Here is a 16153-nt window from a genome sequence, read left to right on the forward strand (position 1 = left end):
TTACTGTGTAGGTTATATAGCTGTGACATTTCCAAAAATCATTCTTCTGTTCAAGACTTTAAAACTACTTCCTGCTGCTGTTTTATAAGGCTCATTCAGATCATGTAGTCATGATCTTCTTTCAGAAGATGTAGAGTACAACTTGAAGGGATTTTTGTTTTCTTTTTCTAGTGTAAATGATAAAATAACAGTGAACATTGCCATTATATCATTAAACCAAAATAATTGTGGGTGGGTGGGTTTTTGTTGGTTTTTTTTTTTTTTAATAGTGGTATTTAGCCTTTGACCTCTCAGCAAACACTGAACTTTCAAAATTGACCTCTTAACTATATATGTAAATAACTGTTTTTCTGTAAGCTCATAATGTTGTTTCTGGAGCTGTATCTTCAAACCAGGTAAACAGATAAATTAGGTGATTTGCACGTGTGTTTATTTGCTTTTGTAGCAATATGCATAGTTGGTTAGGAAGACAGGTGAAGTATCCTGAAAATATTGTCCACAAGAGTCTGATCTCCTCAAACTTCTGGTCACTTAGTTTACCATGTAACTAAGAGAAGTAATGCCTTTTATTTCCAATTTTCAGGTCTATCTCCTTATTTTGAGTGTGACTACTCTAAGCCTTTTACTTGCTCCTGCCCTGTGGAGAGCTGCGATTATGAAATGTGTTCCAAGACCTGAAAGACGCTCAAGTACTTGATTAAGATTTGCACGTATACAAGAATACATCTTCTTGCAAGGGAAATATTCATTACTCATTGTATTTCTATGCACTCAGAAAACAAGAGGTTTTGAGTAGTCAGTCCTCTTGACATGCACTTAGTTATAAGCCTTATACTGACCTAAAATGAAAATCAACATTAAAAAATAATTATATCATTTGAATTGCACACCTTTTACAAAATTTACTTTCTGTCTGACAGCTTAGAATCTGCCAGAATATTTGTTCATGATCCAATCAATTATTCAGAGCATAGATTATTTTTTTAAATATAGCATCATGCAAACTGTGTTGATTATTTTTTGCCTGAATGTGCCTTTTAATTTTCATCCTATTTTGTTACTTCTGGTTCATCACCAGGTTTTGTTTAAAGAGAAAAAAATATATTATGGTGCCTATGGTATCTTCTTTCACTAAATGACTTCAGTCATTTTCACACTTAGGAGTTTAATATACTAGCATAAAACTAATCACAAAACACATCTCTAACAGTGAGTAAAAGTGTAGTCCTCTACACAAAGAAAAGGTTTAACTGTTTAGCATCAAATTGTTTTAAGTGGTTAAACACATATTTCAAATGATGCAGCCAATATTGTAAGATATTTTATTCCAAAGTGCAGCATATAATGCATTTTCTTATAGTGGTAACTTTTATTTGTGTTAGTTCTTGTATTTATTTACACGTATGACTAAAAGTTGACGGTAAGAAAGGGGTATAAGTTATATTTGAAGACTGACAGTTGTCACCCATTCTTGTTGCTAACTGCCGTTACAGTAATTGTTTACAGTTTTTTTCTTTGTTTTAAATAAAACTTAAAATAAACTTAGTAAAACAAGGGAGTCTGATTTCAAGCAGATGTGAAAACCATCAGTTCTGTAAGCTTGGAGGTTGACACTATCTGTGCTAGGTTTGAAATTAATTTGCACAAAACTAGAAATGACAGATTGGATGTGTATTTGGAATTCCATGACTATACGTTGCATTTACATCAAATAAGTTGTTAGTGTCTTTAAAATACCATGATATTTCAAAAAACAGGTTTTGGGTGTGACCTTAAATGTAAGTGCCTTGTTCTTTAAACCATTCTGTCTAGCAGGATAAGCTTTGTAAAAGCGCATTCTTTAAGCATCGTAGAGAAAACTTACTTATAGACTGTATTGTGCTCTAACAAACAATTTAAAAATCATCTTGAGATTTATCTTCTAAAACCAATACTATTGAAGACATATTAACACTTCAGATCAGTATTATATTGTCATCTGAAATAACATTAATACACACAAAACAGGTAGAAAAATGCATGTTACGTAGGTTTAAATTACAAAAAAAATCTTTGGATGGATTCGTGTGCCTTATACCTCTTTACCATATTAGCTTCAGCTTATTCCGTTTTCTCTGACATTTGCTTGGCTTGTCAAAATGCAGTTTACACTAGTCTGGAGTGTGTATGTACAGGTAGGAAGGGATAGGATTCATCATATTGTGGTTCTTGCTTACCGGATTTAGGGATTTCTCTCTGAGCACTGATGCTTCATAAAAGTTGCAGGAATGCATGGCAATCGCGTCTCTCTGTGAATAAGTTCAGAAGTTATTGAGGAACAGTGAAAAATACAGAGAAAAAAGCTGCCCTATAAATATAGTGGTTTGATTATAAAGTTAGTCTGTAAAAGAAAAGGAATTTGAAACTGATTTGTTGGTCTATTTCAATATTTTGTATTCAAAAGACAGGCCAATCAAAAGTTGTATGGTACCATTTAACAATCTACCAACTCAAACCTTTTACTCCTTTTTTCAGGTGTGTAGCTTGTAGGTTCTGCTTGAAATACAAGCTACTCTCCTGAATGCCTCATTTTGGTTTTGAAAGATGCTTATTTCACATATAGTTTACCACCTGTGTTTCAGGGGGCAGGATTTATGACAGACCACAGTAGCTACCTGTGTATGGTTTCCATTATGTCTCTTGATAGCTTGAGACTATCATGCAAAGTAATACAGCTGTGATGAGTAAAATTTTTGTCTAGATAAATTGTTGTGGCTAGTTGTATTTCTCAGAAAAATTTCAGTTAGGAGAGCAGGAAATATTGATGGTTTGTGTCTCTTAAGAGAAAAGAAAATATTTTATTGATTAGCTGTTAAAGGAGTTGGGTAAAGAATCCTTTTGGTACTCTTTCTGAAATGCAAAGCAAGTATCTAGGTACCTTACTGGTGGTTGCCTTATCTCTGTCACTTCTTTCCCAAATCATTTTTGATTTGGTTATGACTTGGCAAGGCTTCCTGAGAACTCGGGGAAGAGATATAGGGGCCTCATCTGAGTATCGATATTTTATGGCTCTTTGTTGACATAGACTCAGATTTCCTGATTGAATAGTAGATGTAACTCCAAATTAATAACATTATTGGACATATGATAATTTTGGTTACAATCAGATGTTTGAGATTTGTGTCAAAAATTTGGAGGTATATTGAGACATCATAAATGTATCCTGAAATGCAGGTAATGGCTCCATGCAAACTTCCTTGTCAAAATGGAGCAGTTTCCTGATACAGTCTTAGGACAGAAGCAACAGACCTTATTCCTGATTGATCAGTAATGTCTGTATGGGAAATTAGAAGCATATTTTGCAATTGGCCCACTTAGATATAATTGCAGCTTTTCAGGAACCTTATGCTTGAGCTCTGGAACATTCTCTTTTGGTGCTGAGTAGATAAAATTAAAGCAGAAATCTGGAAGCCTTGCAGTGAAAACCTACTGATTTGTTGAGGGTTTGTGATGACCAGGTGGTCGTTTCTTGAAATTTTTGTTTCTGCTTGTTGGATATTGATATACAGAAAAGCTGATGTAGGGCAGAAACTTTGTGATGAGAGGATATTTGTGCTGATCTTAAGGGAGTGGAAAGGGAGGGTCTGCTCTGTGCTTAAGTAGCAACTCATTCAGCATACCTGGGGGCTTTTGGGAGGACAGGGTGGTTGGTTGGTTTGTTTTGGACGTGGGTGTAACTGGTAGCTGTAGGGCTTCCTGTCTGAAAATCTGGGTTCTTGCATGTCACTCCTTATGAGGGGCAAAAGAACCCAAACAGTTTAAAAGCTGGTAGCATGGGCCACGCTTATACTTTCTGAGTAACTTCCCTGTTCCCAGAGTCACACTGGTATGTATGGACCCACAAACATCCTACTGATGGCTCATCCCATACACAGCAGGATGTGCTTCAGTTCCTCAGCAGGAAGATACGTAGTGAGAGCTGTGAAGTAGGTTCTTAGAATTGTGACTGACACGGGTCTAGGATGGCTCAAGGAATGCTGTCATCATGAGCTAGTCCATGGGACTACATATTTTTTTAAAAGCTGTAAGAATTCGTATTTCCTATAACCCTCAGAGATGAGAAAGCAGCCTCACAATACCTTGTATTTCACTTGGTTTACAGTTGGACGTCCTCTGCTTTGCAGGCAGAAAGGCGCGTGGGGGTGTCTGGTATGGCAAATAGTGCTGCATGGTGATGCTTGATGGGAGGGTGTAAGAAACCTAGCGTGGTCTTGGTGCCTGTTGGAGTGAACCCAGGAACAATCTTAACCACAAAAGCACTCCTGGGGTTTGTCTAGGGAAGGAATCTGTAGTTCTGCTCTGTAAACAAACCTGGCAGTGCACCAGCATGTAGGCAGTGCCAAATGTGGAGGAAACTGGACCTATGAGTGACAGGAGGCAAGCCACTCTTACAGCATTAACATCTTTGTAGGAAACAGCAAAAGCTTGTAAGGACGATGTAGTACCAGACATCCACTATTACGGTGGCCTGACAACAAGGGAGTGAACAAAACTAGTGAAGCAGGAGGGAAGAGCAGCAAGATGCCCGAAGGGCTGGGAGATGTGTGGCCCACCCCACCCTAGACGAAACAAAAGGCAGAGAAGAAAGGCATGCCTCTACCAGCTTCACTTGGTAGCCCAGGAGGTGTGCTGCTTTGGTTCTCCCACTGCCTCTGTTGAGTAATTACCACTCCTGGGTGGGAAAAACTTACTAACAGTAAGGACAGTGTAGACCAGGAAAATCTTGATTGCTGAAGACAAAGAACAAACTGGACAACATTGTGACCTGAGTGACTTAGAGACAAGTGATCCTGCCTTGGGGGACAAAATCTAGATCAGGGAATGGCAATATTTTCAGGGTTATGGTGCCAAGCTGTATTTTTTATTTCCTAAAATAGAGCAGAAATTTGAGAATTGGGAGATACTACCTCCCAGTGAGAACAGATGCTGACGAGGTTGTCGGCTGGTATTAGGTCTTTATTTAAGCTCATGCAGGTCCCTCTTTTAAGATGGCTTTCTAAAGCAGCTGGTCAAAATGTGTCCACATACATGTCCTCTAGCATCTGTTGTAGGTTTCGGACTGCAGCCTAGATCATAGAATCATAGAATAGCTTGGGTTGAAAGGGACCTTAAAGATCATCTAGTTCCAACCCCCCTGCCAAGGGGAGAGACACCTCCCACTGTATCAGGTTGCTCAAAGCCTCATCCAAACTGGCCTTGAACACCTCCAGGGATGGGGCATCCACAATTTCCCTGGGCAACCTGTGCCAGTGCCTCACTGCTTTCATAGTGAAGAAATTCTTCCTTATGTCTAGCCTAAATCTGCCCCTCTCCAGTTTATACCCACAGCCCCTAGTCCTATCACTACAAGCCTTTGTGAATAGTCCCTTTCTTGATGACCTCTTGAAACATAGTTTCCTTGTGTCTGTCACACCATTCTGCAATGCTGATGCTGCTTGAAGTTGTGATCTGTTCTCCATTTCAAGCAGACTTAAAAGGGGGAGGCAGACCATGGAAAACAGTTGTGAACTGGAATAACTTTCACTACTACAAAAAACTGCAAAATGCCTGAGGAAGGCATGCTTGGAGATGAGAGAATCATTGAAGATTTTTCCACCAATACAAATAATTCCAGTTAGTTGTGAACAACCGTCTGCTACAGAAAAAAAACACACCTAGGAGTGGATATGCCGTTAGTAATGTGTAAAAATAAATGCTAGCAAACCAGGCTGCTCTCCTTCCTTGTATGTGCTTGTTCAGTTGTATTGCAGCAAAATTGGAGCAAAGAGGCTTATGGGGAAGCATGAGCAACACAGAAGGATGTCACAAAGGTAAACAGAAGAATTTGAGAAACTAAAGAAGGTGATCTTCAGTCACTGTTTCTTTACTGACTAGGGTCAAAACCCCCATCAATTCTGATGTTTACAGGAAAGCTGTGTAGTTTGCAAAAGCGGGTAGTGGCATGAGGTTCATGTTCTGTCCTTTGATTGCCACTGCTCCTCTGTTTGAACGCTAGCTGTTCTTTTAATCTCTGCAAATCACACAGTGAACTATTTTCTTCTTTTAAATTCCTAAGTTTCTGTCAATTTTGCTTTGTACTAGAGAAAGTAAATGTTTTCTCTTCAACCTGAGACCATTAAAAAAACCCGAAAAACAGCAGAGGAAATGCTTTGGACAGACATCCTTGGTTGAGGGTTCATTCCTGGAGATGGCTGGAGCTTGTGGTAGTTGGGATAGTGGAACAGGGGAGCAGGGGTGTGTGGTTAAGGACTTGAGATATATAGACAGTTTAAATCCACAGGCACAGTATGTATGACTTGGAGGGTGGAGAGCAGCACTGTGAACTGGAGGAGCCGCTGCCTTTTAAGAAGCATTTTTGTTCTGCACCTGGATTAGGGCACTTCATGGTTTTGTGTGTTCAAGTTCTTGCCTCTTTCTGTGAAGTTGTATACAGTTATAAACTTATTTTCATCATCTTTCACTGCCATCAAGCTTAATCAAGAAGAAATGAGATAGTAATGGTCATTGTCAGAGCAAGTTACTGCATGAGCAGCCATGGAACCTCAGAGCAGCAAGCGAAGTTACTGTGAATGAAAAACATCAAAGATTGCTGTTTATCAAGAAAATGGGCATGTAGCGATACGACTAGGGGCAATGGCTATAAATTGGAGAGGGGCAAATTTAGACTAGACATAAGGAGGAATTTCTTTACAATGAAATTGGTGAGGCACTGGCACAGGTTGCCCAGGGAAGTTGTGAATGCCCCGCATCCACATCGGCTGGGGCCTTGGGCAGCCTGATCTGGTGGGAGGTATCCCTGCCCATGGCAGAGGGGTTGGAACTGGTTGATCTTTAAGGTCCCTTCCAACCCAAACCATTCTATGAGTCTATGAAAATGAAGGTAGCTAGTGTTTCCTCATGATTATAATTGTAGAATGAATCGTAGAATGTCCTGAGTTGGAAGGGACCCACAAGGATCATCGAGTCTAACTCCTGTTCAGGCACAGGACAACCCCAAAGTTCATACCATGTGTCTGAGGGCATTGTCCAAATGTTTATTGAATATTGTCAGGCTTGGTGCCATAAACCACAACTCCTCCAATGTCTTAAAAAATAATATCATGAGTAAGTTTTAAAAGTAACTAAATGTGGATCTAGTCAACTGATGAAATGTATCTTCTCTGGCATCTATGCTAGGTTGTGCTGCTCTGTTTCGGTATAGTGGCTTGGCTGGTCATGTGTTCTGTTCCTGACCAGTCTTCTTCCCCAGGTGTGATAAGGAGCATGGTTTCAGAGAACAAACCATAAGGAGCAGTTTCAGAGAACCTTTGAGTTCCTGCTTCATTGTGTTATGAACAGCCTTGTACCACGCAGGCTGTGTATCATACAAAGCGTTTGCAGCTCCCTCTCCTCCTGGCTCTGCACCAACCAGTCTTGCATCCCCTACTAGAAGAAATGCAGCTTTTGAGGTACGAGGCTTTGACTTTGCTGCAGTTTCCACCATTATAGTGGGGCCTTTATAGCCCCCACTACACTCGCTGAAAGGATTTTGCCAAGAATTGCATCACTCTTTTACAATTACATCACCCAACCCTAGGCTGCACACAGCCAGCATATGGGGCATGTGGGAGGTTTCACAGTCTGGAGGTGTTGGAAATCCTGAACAATCGTATTTTTGGTGTAGACCTGGCCTAATTCTCCTATGAAGAGAAGCTGAGGGAGTTGGGGTTGTTCAGCTTGGAGAAGGCTCGGAGACCTTATTGTGGCCTTTCAATACTTAAAAGGGGGCTTGTAAGAAAGACGGAAAAAAGTTTTTTATCAGGGCCTACAGCAACAGGACAAGGGGTAATAGCCACTCCCCAGCTTTCTTGTAGCCCCTTTCAGGTTCTGGAAGGTCGCTATAAGATCTTCCCAGAGCCTTCTCTTCTCCAGGCTGAACAAGCCCAACTCTCTCAGCCTGCCCTCATGGCAGAGATGCTCCAGCCCTCTGATCATTCTTGTAGCCCTCTTCTGGACCTGTTCCAACAGCTCCATATCCTTCTTATGTTGAGGATTCCAGAACTGAACACAATACTCCAGATGAGGTCTCACAAGAGAGGAATAGAGGGGCAGAATCACCTCCCTCGACCACACTTCTTTTGATGCAACCCATCTATGAGTCTATGACAACTCAAGCTTGAGAGTAGAAGTCGCCTAGTTTAAAACTAACACTCAGATTACTACAAAATCCTCATTTAAGCACAGGATCGCCTTTAGCGAGCTCGCTTATGTAATAGCCGGACTAAACGTGCCGAGGAAGCACCAGCAGGATGTTGTGGCAATTCGGCCGCACTGCCCTGCCCCGCCGCCAAACCCCGCGCCCCCGACACCCCGCCGGGGTTGGCCAAGGGGGAAGCGTGTGGCGAAGCGCGGGCGCTTATCCCGCACTGATAAAGCGGTGGGGTCGGAGACGCCCGGCGCTTTCCCGCCCCCCCCCTCGCGGCTCGCGCGCCCCACGTGCTCGACGGCGCCGCTTCCCGCGCGCCCGCCCCGCGCCAGGCATCAAAAGGGCGGGGGGAAGAGAGCGGCGAGGCGCGAAAACGCCGCGCATGCTCCTTCCCTCCCGCCCTATGGAGCCGCGGGGCGGTTTGGCTCGGGCGCCCCGCGTGCGCCCGTGCAAGGCGCGCGCTACACCCCGCCGTGACGTCAGCGCGCAGCGTCACGCCGGGGGGACGCGCAAAAGTGTAAGTTTCAATTTTTTTTTTTTTTATTTTAAATTTTTTTTCTCCCCCTCTCCCCCCCCTCCACGGCAAGAATGAGGCGGGGGAGAATAGCAGCGGGGCTCAGGGAGGGGCGGCTGCGCTGCCAGCCCCCCCCCCCCCCCCCCCCAAGCCCTTTCCCGCGGGGCAGGTGTGCGGAGTGGCGGAGGGGAGGGGGCGGGCTGGGAAGTGACAGCCCGTTGGGCGAGACACGACACCACCATTGCCCCCCCTTCCAACCACCACCACAACCCTCACCGCCTTCCCCCTTTCTTTCACCGCGCCCCGCGACGCCCCCTCCCTACGCTCCGCACCACGTGCTCCCCCCCCAAATTCGCGCCCCCTCCTCCCTATACCCCGCGCCACGTGATCCCCCTCTCGCGCCCCCCACCACGTGCCCCACCTCGCGCCCCCTCCCCCCCCGCACTCTCGCACCTCGCCCCCCCCCCCCCCTCCCCGCGCCACCCGCCTCGCAAGGACCGCCCCCTCCTTCTCCTCCCCACCCCACTCCCCCCTCCCCCAGCGCCGCCGTTGGGGCAGTTGGGCTCCCGCTCCCGGCGGCTCCCTCCTCCCCTGCCCCCTCCCGCCGGGCCCGCGCGCGCGCGCGCCGCCGCACATGTGCAGTTGGGCTCCTCCCGCGGCGACGGCGGGCGGGCAGGCGGGGGGCGCTGGGTGCTCCCGCTCCGCGGTCCCTGGCTGGGGGTGGTGGTGGCGGCGGGGGATGGAGCCGGCGCTCTCTGTCTTCGGCCGCTCAGGTGCGGGCCGGGAGGAGCGTGGAGGAGCGGCGGGGATGTGCGTGGGGGGATGGGATAAGGATGGGGTGGGGGTGCCGCCGTCTGCTGGGCGAGGGGGGCTGGGGACTGGGTGGGCGCTCCCCTTTTCCTGCTCCCTCGTCCCCTTCTGCTCTCCTCTCCTGCTCCCCCATTCCTTCCCCCCGCTTCCTCCTGCTCCCCTATTTCCTCCCCCCTTTCTCCTGCTCCCCTGTTCCCACCCCCCCGATACCCCTCTCCTGCTCTCCCCTTTCTCCCTTCTCCTGCTCCCCCATTCTCTCCCTCCCCTCCTTCTGCTCTCTCATTCCCTCCCCCATCTCCCGCTCCCCATCCACCCTTGTTTCCCCTCTTCTCCCCCTGCTCCCCCTTCTGCTCCCTCATTCCCTTCTGCTTCCCCTCTCCTGTTTCTCATCCTTTTGCTCCCCATCTCCTTTTGCTCCTCCATCTCCTGCTCCCTCATTCCCTCCCCCCTCCTCCTGCTCCCTCATACCTCCTTGCTCCCCCTCTCCTCATGTTTCCCCTCCGGCTCTCCTTTTCTCCCCCTCCTGTTCCCTCGTTCCTTCCTGCTCCCCCTCTCCTCCTTTTCCCCATCCTGCTCCCCCTCTCCTCCTTTTCCCCATCCTGCTCCCCCTCTCCTCCTTTTCTCCCTCTTCTGTTCCTCTCCCACTCCCGGTGCCGCCTGGCGCCCCCCCCTCCCCCCTTTCCCCGCGCCCCCGCCGCCTCCGAGGCGATCGAAGTGCAGCCCCCGAGCTGCCGGGGGGGGCGTTTAGGGCTTCTCCCTGTCGGGTGAGGCCCGGGTCGGGGCTCCCGGTGGTGCTGCGGGCGCGCTGGGCGCCCGGCAGCGCGGGGGCCGCTGCCCAGCCTCAGCCCGGCCGCCTGCGAGGAGGAGGAAGAAGAGGAGGGGGCTGCGAGGCCCCCGGGGGCGGCGGGGAGAAGCTGGCCCTTGAGGCCTACTTGTGCCTGCTGGAAACGGGGGTGGGGAGGAGCGGGAGGCCGAGGGAGTGCTCGCTTCCCCGCCGTTTGGCGCTGCGAGGGGCGCAGCTGGACAGGGACCGGCTGCCCCGCCGGAGCGGGAAGAGCGCTCCTGCCACGGGAGGGATTCCACCAGCCCCGCTGCGGGAAAGGAGCGTTCCCCAGCGTTTCCCACGCGTGAGCTGGGGGTCGAGGGGAGGTGGATTGAGAAATTGGTAATGAGAAAACTTTTTCTCCTTTAAAAATGTTTTTTTTTTTTTTAAAAAAAACCCTTAAATTGTATTTGATGGTGGTCAATAATTGCAATTGCAAAAACTTCCCCTCCTTTCATTTTTATAGCTAATGTTGTCTTTACTTGCTTTTTAGAAAATAGCACCATTGTCTCCGTGTCCTGCAGCTGTCAAGATTTCAAGAGGACTGATTTCTAGTCTTTGATAACATGGCAAAAGATGTAAGTATGTTTGTAGCACATCACATGTGGAAGCATAGCTTGTAGAGTGTTTTTATTAACAAAAGCGAACCAGGTCATGCTTTGCAATAGCTAGCTTTAGCGAATGTAGGCAACTTCATCTACATTGTACATCAAGACTAGGCAATGTTTTCCTGTAGGTATAACAGTGTAAAGCAGCTTCAGATCTGCAGCCATTTTTTCAGAATAATTAATTTTAAGAATCCACTATGCTCATAAAAGCACTTGGGCCATTGGCATTTTGTGTATTCACACTGAACACTAAACCAGCTTGGTTTTGACTTGGATTTAAACCCCCCCCAGCAAATACTGTTCAGATGGTTGTTGTTGACTGCTGTTGTCAACTAGCATTGCCTTTCTTGTGTTCGAGGAGGCATCTTGTATTCAAGGGAGTGAAGATAGTTCAGTCTCCATATGTGTTTGTTGTTTTGTCTCTGTCCACCAAAAGGTGTTAGTATCTGTAAAAACAGGCTTTGGAGACTTTCTTCATATACTTCCGTTGCCATTGACACTAAGGTTAGTGGCTTTCATTCTGTGGCCTACTTGTTGAACCATGTTTGCTCTTCACCCATTCCAGTACTTTCGAAAAAAATAAAACAAATTTCTGCATTGAAGATATAATTCATTGCTAATACCTGATATAATTTGGCTTTTACATTTCCTTATTGAAAATAAGAGAAAACACTATGCCGTATTCAAATTAGATGATATTTTCCTTCACCGCCCCACCCCCCCAGCAGTGTACAAGCTAAGGAAAAGTGATGCAACTCTAATACTTAAATGGCAGATTACAATCTAATGTGGACTGTTGTAGCTTTCAAATAGGAAATTTCCGTGTAATAGTGATTGGTTCAATGAATTTGTAGAGAATTTTAGTAGTTCAAAAGCAACTGAGAAACTTAACGTGTGGAGAAGTAACCAGAAATACGTAGTCACTCAGCTTGCCTGGAAGAGATAAGGGTGGCCAAGCATGTTACAGATAGCAAGAGTTCAGGGGCTGAAAGGCCATATAGGTGGGAAGAAAATGGAAGAGCAATGTTAGGCTAGGATATGAAATTGAAACAGTCCAAAGTAATTGAGAATCTAAAGTACATTTGTTAATATTAGCTTTTAGCAGAGAGAGAGAGATCAAGTAAGTGAAGAAGTGCCAGCACCTGGAAATACAGATGAATATGCTAGAAGGTCTAGGGGAGCAGAATAAGACATTTGAGAAAGTACCTAATTTCTGAAAGATCTAGCCTCTTCTATAAAAGAGGGTAGTTACAGGAGGGATAGCATGCATGATCATATATTTCAGACATGGAAGAAGATGCTGCAGATAGGAAAAGAAATAGCTATCAGTATCTGTGTTACAAGAATTAATAAGCTGAATTTGGAAAACTGAAGATCTAGGTCAGGCTTTAGGTGTACTTGAGCACCGGAATAGGGTAGCTAGAAAGGGTATGAAATCTTAATTGAAGGATTGTCTAACCTGTTCTTAAAAACCTCTACACATACTTAATCCTGCCTGAGGGAAGAAAGATGAACTGCTCACCTTTTTGCAGACTGTTACATGCCCACCATTACATGATGTCTGAAATGTGTAGTGAATGCTGGGAAACTTGAAATTTCCAGGTCTGATTATGGGCCCCAATAGGCTTGATTTAATGCTAGAAAACAAAGATTCTAATTGGTATAACACTTCTGATTTTTCAGAAAGGAAGAGACCAATTCCCATATTTTTTTGTCCGAACTCCAAGTTTGTTTCCTAGCAAAATAGTGGATTTAGTCGTTATAGCATCAGTATCACTAAATTTCTGGGCACTGTGTCTGTGAAGACCTGAACTGCTGTGAACTTAAACATTCTGACAGGGAAATATTGCTGTGATTAATGGCCTGTGGTTCTGCCATGTCACCTATCCAATGCACTAACTGAGAGATACAGTGGTGGAGAAGATGGCATAGTTGGTGAATACCCCCACCTCTTCCTTCCTTTTTTTCTCAGCAGGGCTAAGATGGCTTAACTACTGTAGGGGCTGTGCTGGTCAAGTGTTGAGCTTCAGGTGGCATTTATGTGGCCAGTGCTCCAGCCTGGGAACACGGGCTCAGTGTGCATCCCGCTGTTACTCGATTCTACTTGGGCCAGTGCTTGCTCTGGTGACGGTGGAACAGGCAGCTCTGCACAAGAGGAAGGTGTGGAGCCAAGGCTTTATAAGATAACATGCTCCTACCAAACCCCTTCTCCCACTTGCCATAGCATAGCACTTTTCCTTTCCTTTTGTTGCTCACTTCCAGATCTTCTGATACCTCTTTATAAAACCTATAATTTGAAAAGACAGGTTTTGAAAGTCAAATACTCATAAAAGTTTGCAGGCTGAGGCTTTACCAGATAGTTGAACAAAAGGGGAGCATGATGGAGAATACTGGCAAACCCAATTAAATGTTTTTATAAAGGATTAAATAATTACAAAAGTACTGATGAGGTAAGCTGGCAAGATAGTGCTTATAAGCTATTTGACCGTATTTTAAATATTATTTTAAAATGTATACTTCTGATGCTTTTCAGAGTGTACAGTAAAGAGAAAATGAGCAACCAAGCATTGATTTATTTTTGCAAAGTACTTCCATTGCGTGGGCAGTGGTCAGGAAGTTATGAGGGGGGAGAAGATATATTCGCACGTAGCCCCTTAATTAAGAGCTTGCAGGTGAAGTAATCACAAGTAATGTTATAGCTGGATAGGTTAAAAATGGTAATGAAATAGGTTAAAAAATAGTAATGAAATAAGAGAAATGTGAGCTTGTGAATGTTAAAGTGTTTGTGGCTATATAAATTTAATTTTTTTGTAAACTGTTTATGCATAAAGAGTATGGGATCTGGAATGCAGTAAATATAAAGGTGGAAAAAAGAAGCAAACTGTTTTTTTCCAGTGTGATCCAGTAACGGTTTTGAACATAGCCATTTTTGGTTTTATGTAAGTGAGCATTGTGTGCAGCTGAGGAGCAATTCTAACAGACAGATTGGACAAGGAATATCACATTCACTTCAGAAGATCTCACTTACTAGAAAGACTTACTTCTTGTGTATTTAAAGAAACAATGAAAAAAGTGTGTGAACTAGAGGGCATGAATTGCAGTATCTCAAGGGCTTATGTACCTTGGGAGTGGGATCATTCTGTTGCTTGTCAGAGGCTGAATGGCAAGTTGTATTGAGGTTGGTAGAGTTGGGTACAGATTGACATGCACATTTTTGCTGTGTACATCTTCTTTGAGAACAGTGGATACAACGTATGTCAAGTTTCTTGGTCTGAGATTGTCTGCACATGATCTATCTCCACAAACTCCGCTTTAGGCAGTATTCCTCTTCCTGGTTAATCAGTGTCATTCTCTTAAGACTTTGAGTCTACTAGAACCTCTTACACTGGTTAAAAAAGTGTGACATCTTCCAGGCAGGAGCTGGAAGAGCCAAGCATACTCACTGAGGTCCTCAGCTGACTTGTGTTGCTCACTGGATTCATGGGATTAATAATCTGAGCGGAAGCATGATTCCCTAAATGAAATGGTGACCTGTCCATCCTTGGCATACTCAAGATTAGGCAGGAGGTAGCATTGATAGAAGGCGCAGGAATTACTGTAGCAAGAAAGTAAACTGGTTAAATTATTTTTTTTTTTGTCTTCCAATTCCCATTATGAGGCTGAGGACTGCTTGCTGGCCACCTTCTACATAATTCTCGTATATAAAATCAAAATGATAAATGTTCTTTAGTATCAATGGTTAACGTACCCTCCACCACTAACTTAACAGCTTTTGTAGTGTAGCTGAAGATCCAACTTGTGTTGTGACCCTGGTTCTCCTCTGCTGCCTTGATTGCAAGTGAACTGTTGGAGGCTCTCAAGCAAGCCATAAAGAGAAGCTTGTGAGTCTTTAAGATGCGCTATTAAATAGAAGAGAAGAAGAAAGAGTCACTTGCAGGAACTGGATCTATTGGGGAAGAGTCCAATGCATGGTATTACAGCGAGTACTAAGAAAAGGGCTAGACAAAAGGAATGCGTGTGATTCTTCTGATCTCAAAAATTACATATATAGAAATATATTAATTACATAAGCAAAATATTCTGTGTAGTAGCACTTGCTTATGATTGTTTCAGTTGTTCAGCGTTATTGCATGGGAAAAAATCAAATCTAAGTGTTCATAGAGAAAGGTCTGTACTGGGACCAATGCTGTTTAGTATTTTCAGTGGTGATACAGGCAGCGAGATGGAGTGTACCCTCAGCATGTTTGCCAGTTACACTAAGCTGAGTGGTGCAGTTGTCACATCAGAAGGATGAGATGCCATTCAGAGGGACCTGGACAAGCTGGAGATGTGGGCCTGTACAAACATCACGAGGTTCAACAAGGCCAAGTGCAGGGTCCTACACCTGGGTCAGGGCAATTTGCAGTTTCAATACAGGATGAGGGATGGTGTGATCGAGAGCAGCCCTGAAGAGAAGGGCTTGGAGGTGCTGGTTGGTGAGAAGCTCGACGTGAGCCGTCAGCGCGCACTCGCAGCCCAAAAGGCAAAGCAGATCCTGGGCTGCATCAAAAGAAGCATGGCCAGCAGGTCAAGGAAGGTTATGCTGCCCCTCTACTCCGCTTTCATAAGACTCCACCTGTTATTCTGCCCCACCTGGAGTATTTCCAGTTCTGGAATCCCCAACATAAGAAGGATATGGAACTGTTGGAACAGGTTCAGAGGAGTCCACAAAGATGATCAGGAGGGCCGAGGCACCTCTGCTGTGAGGACAGGCTGATAGTGTTCTTCAGCCTGGAGAAGGCTCTGAGGAGATCTTACAGCAGCCTTCCAGTACTAGAAGGGAGCCTACAAGAAAGCTGGGGAAGAACTCTTTATGAGGCCATGTAGTAATAGGATGAAGGGGAATAGCTTTAGGTTGGAACAGGGAAGGTTTAGATTAGACATTAGGAAGAAATTCTTTACGATGAGGGTGATGGGGCACTGTCACAGGTTGCCCAGAGAAGTTGTGGATGCCCCATCCCTGGAAGTATTCACGGCCAGGTTGGATGGGGCCTAGAGCAGCCTGGTGTGGTGGGAGCTGTCCCTGCCCATGGCCGGGAGGTTGGAACTGGATGGTCTTCAAGGTTCCTTCCAACCCAAACCGTTCCATGATTCTATAATAAGATATGGTTGAAAACTAATTTGATGTTTAACAG

The 16153-nt window shown here is 45.1% G+C and overlaps 2 protein-coding genes across 5 annotated transcripts in view; both read left to right on the plus strand.

Annotated features, from left to right (window-relative positions):
- Positions 1 to 5182, plus strand: part of TMCO3 (transmembrane and coiled-coil domains 3) — a 41113-nt gene extending 35931 nt beyond the window's left edge. The window contains exon 13 of one of the 2 annotated variants that reach the window (XR_008451874.1): positions 584 to 5182. Coding sequence is in view for 1 of the 2 variants with exons in the window: in XM_054077720.1 (XP_053933695.1) it covers positions 584 to 697 (114 nt within the window). In the remaining variant the exon portion in view is untranslated. The remainder of the gene's footprint in view (positions 1 to 583) is intronic. The other variant, XM_054077720.1, reaches the window with a different exon arrangement.
- A 3421-nt stretch (positions 5183 to 8603) lies between these two features.
- Positions 8604 to 16153, plus strand: part of TFDP1 (transcription factor Dp-1) — a 45390-nt gene continuing 37840 nt past the window's right edge. Inside the window, exons 1-2 of one of the 3 annotated variants that reach the window (XM_054055293.1) lie at positions 8604 to 8741; positions 10865 to 10949. In XM_054055293.1, coding sequence (XP_053911268.1) covers positions 10938 to 10949 — 12 coding nt within the window. In that variant the 5' untranslated portion in view covers positions 8604 to 8741; positions 10865 to 10937. Of the gene's footprint in view, positions 8742 to 9315; positions 9512 to 10864; positions 10950 to 16153 lie in introns of those variants that run through there. The other 2 variants (XM_054055299.1, XM_054055282.1) reach the window with 2 other exon arrangements.

The sequence above is a fragment of the Cuculus canorus genome, chromosome 1 (assembly GCF_017976375.1).
Source record: "Cuculus canorus isolate bCucCan1 chromosome 1, bCucCan1.pri, whole genome shotgun sequence".
Classification (NCBI taxonomy): Eukaryota; Metazoa; Chordata; class Aves; order Cuculiformes; family Cuculidae; genus Cuculus; species Cuculus canorus.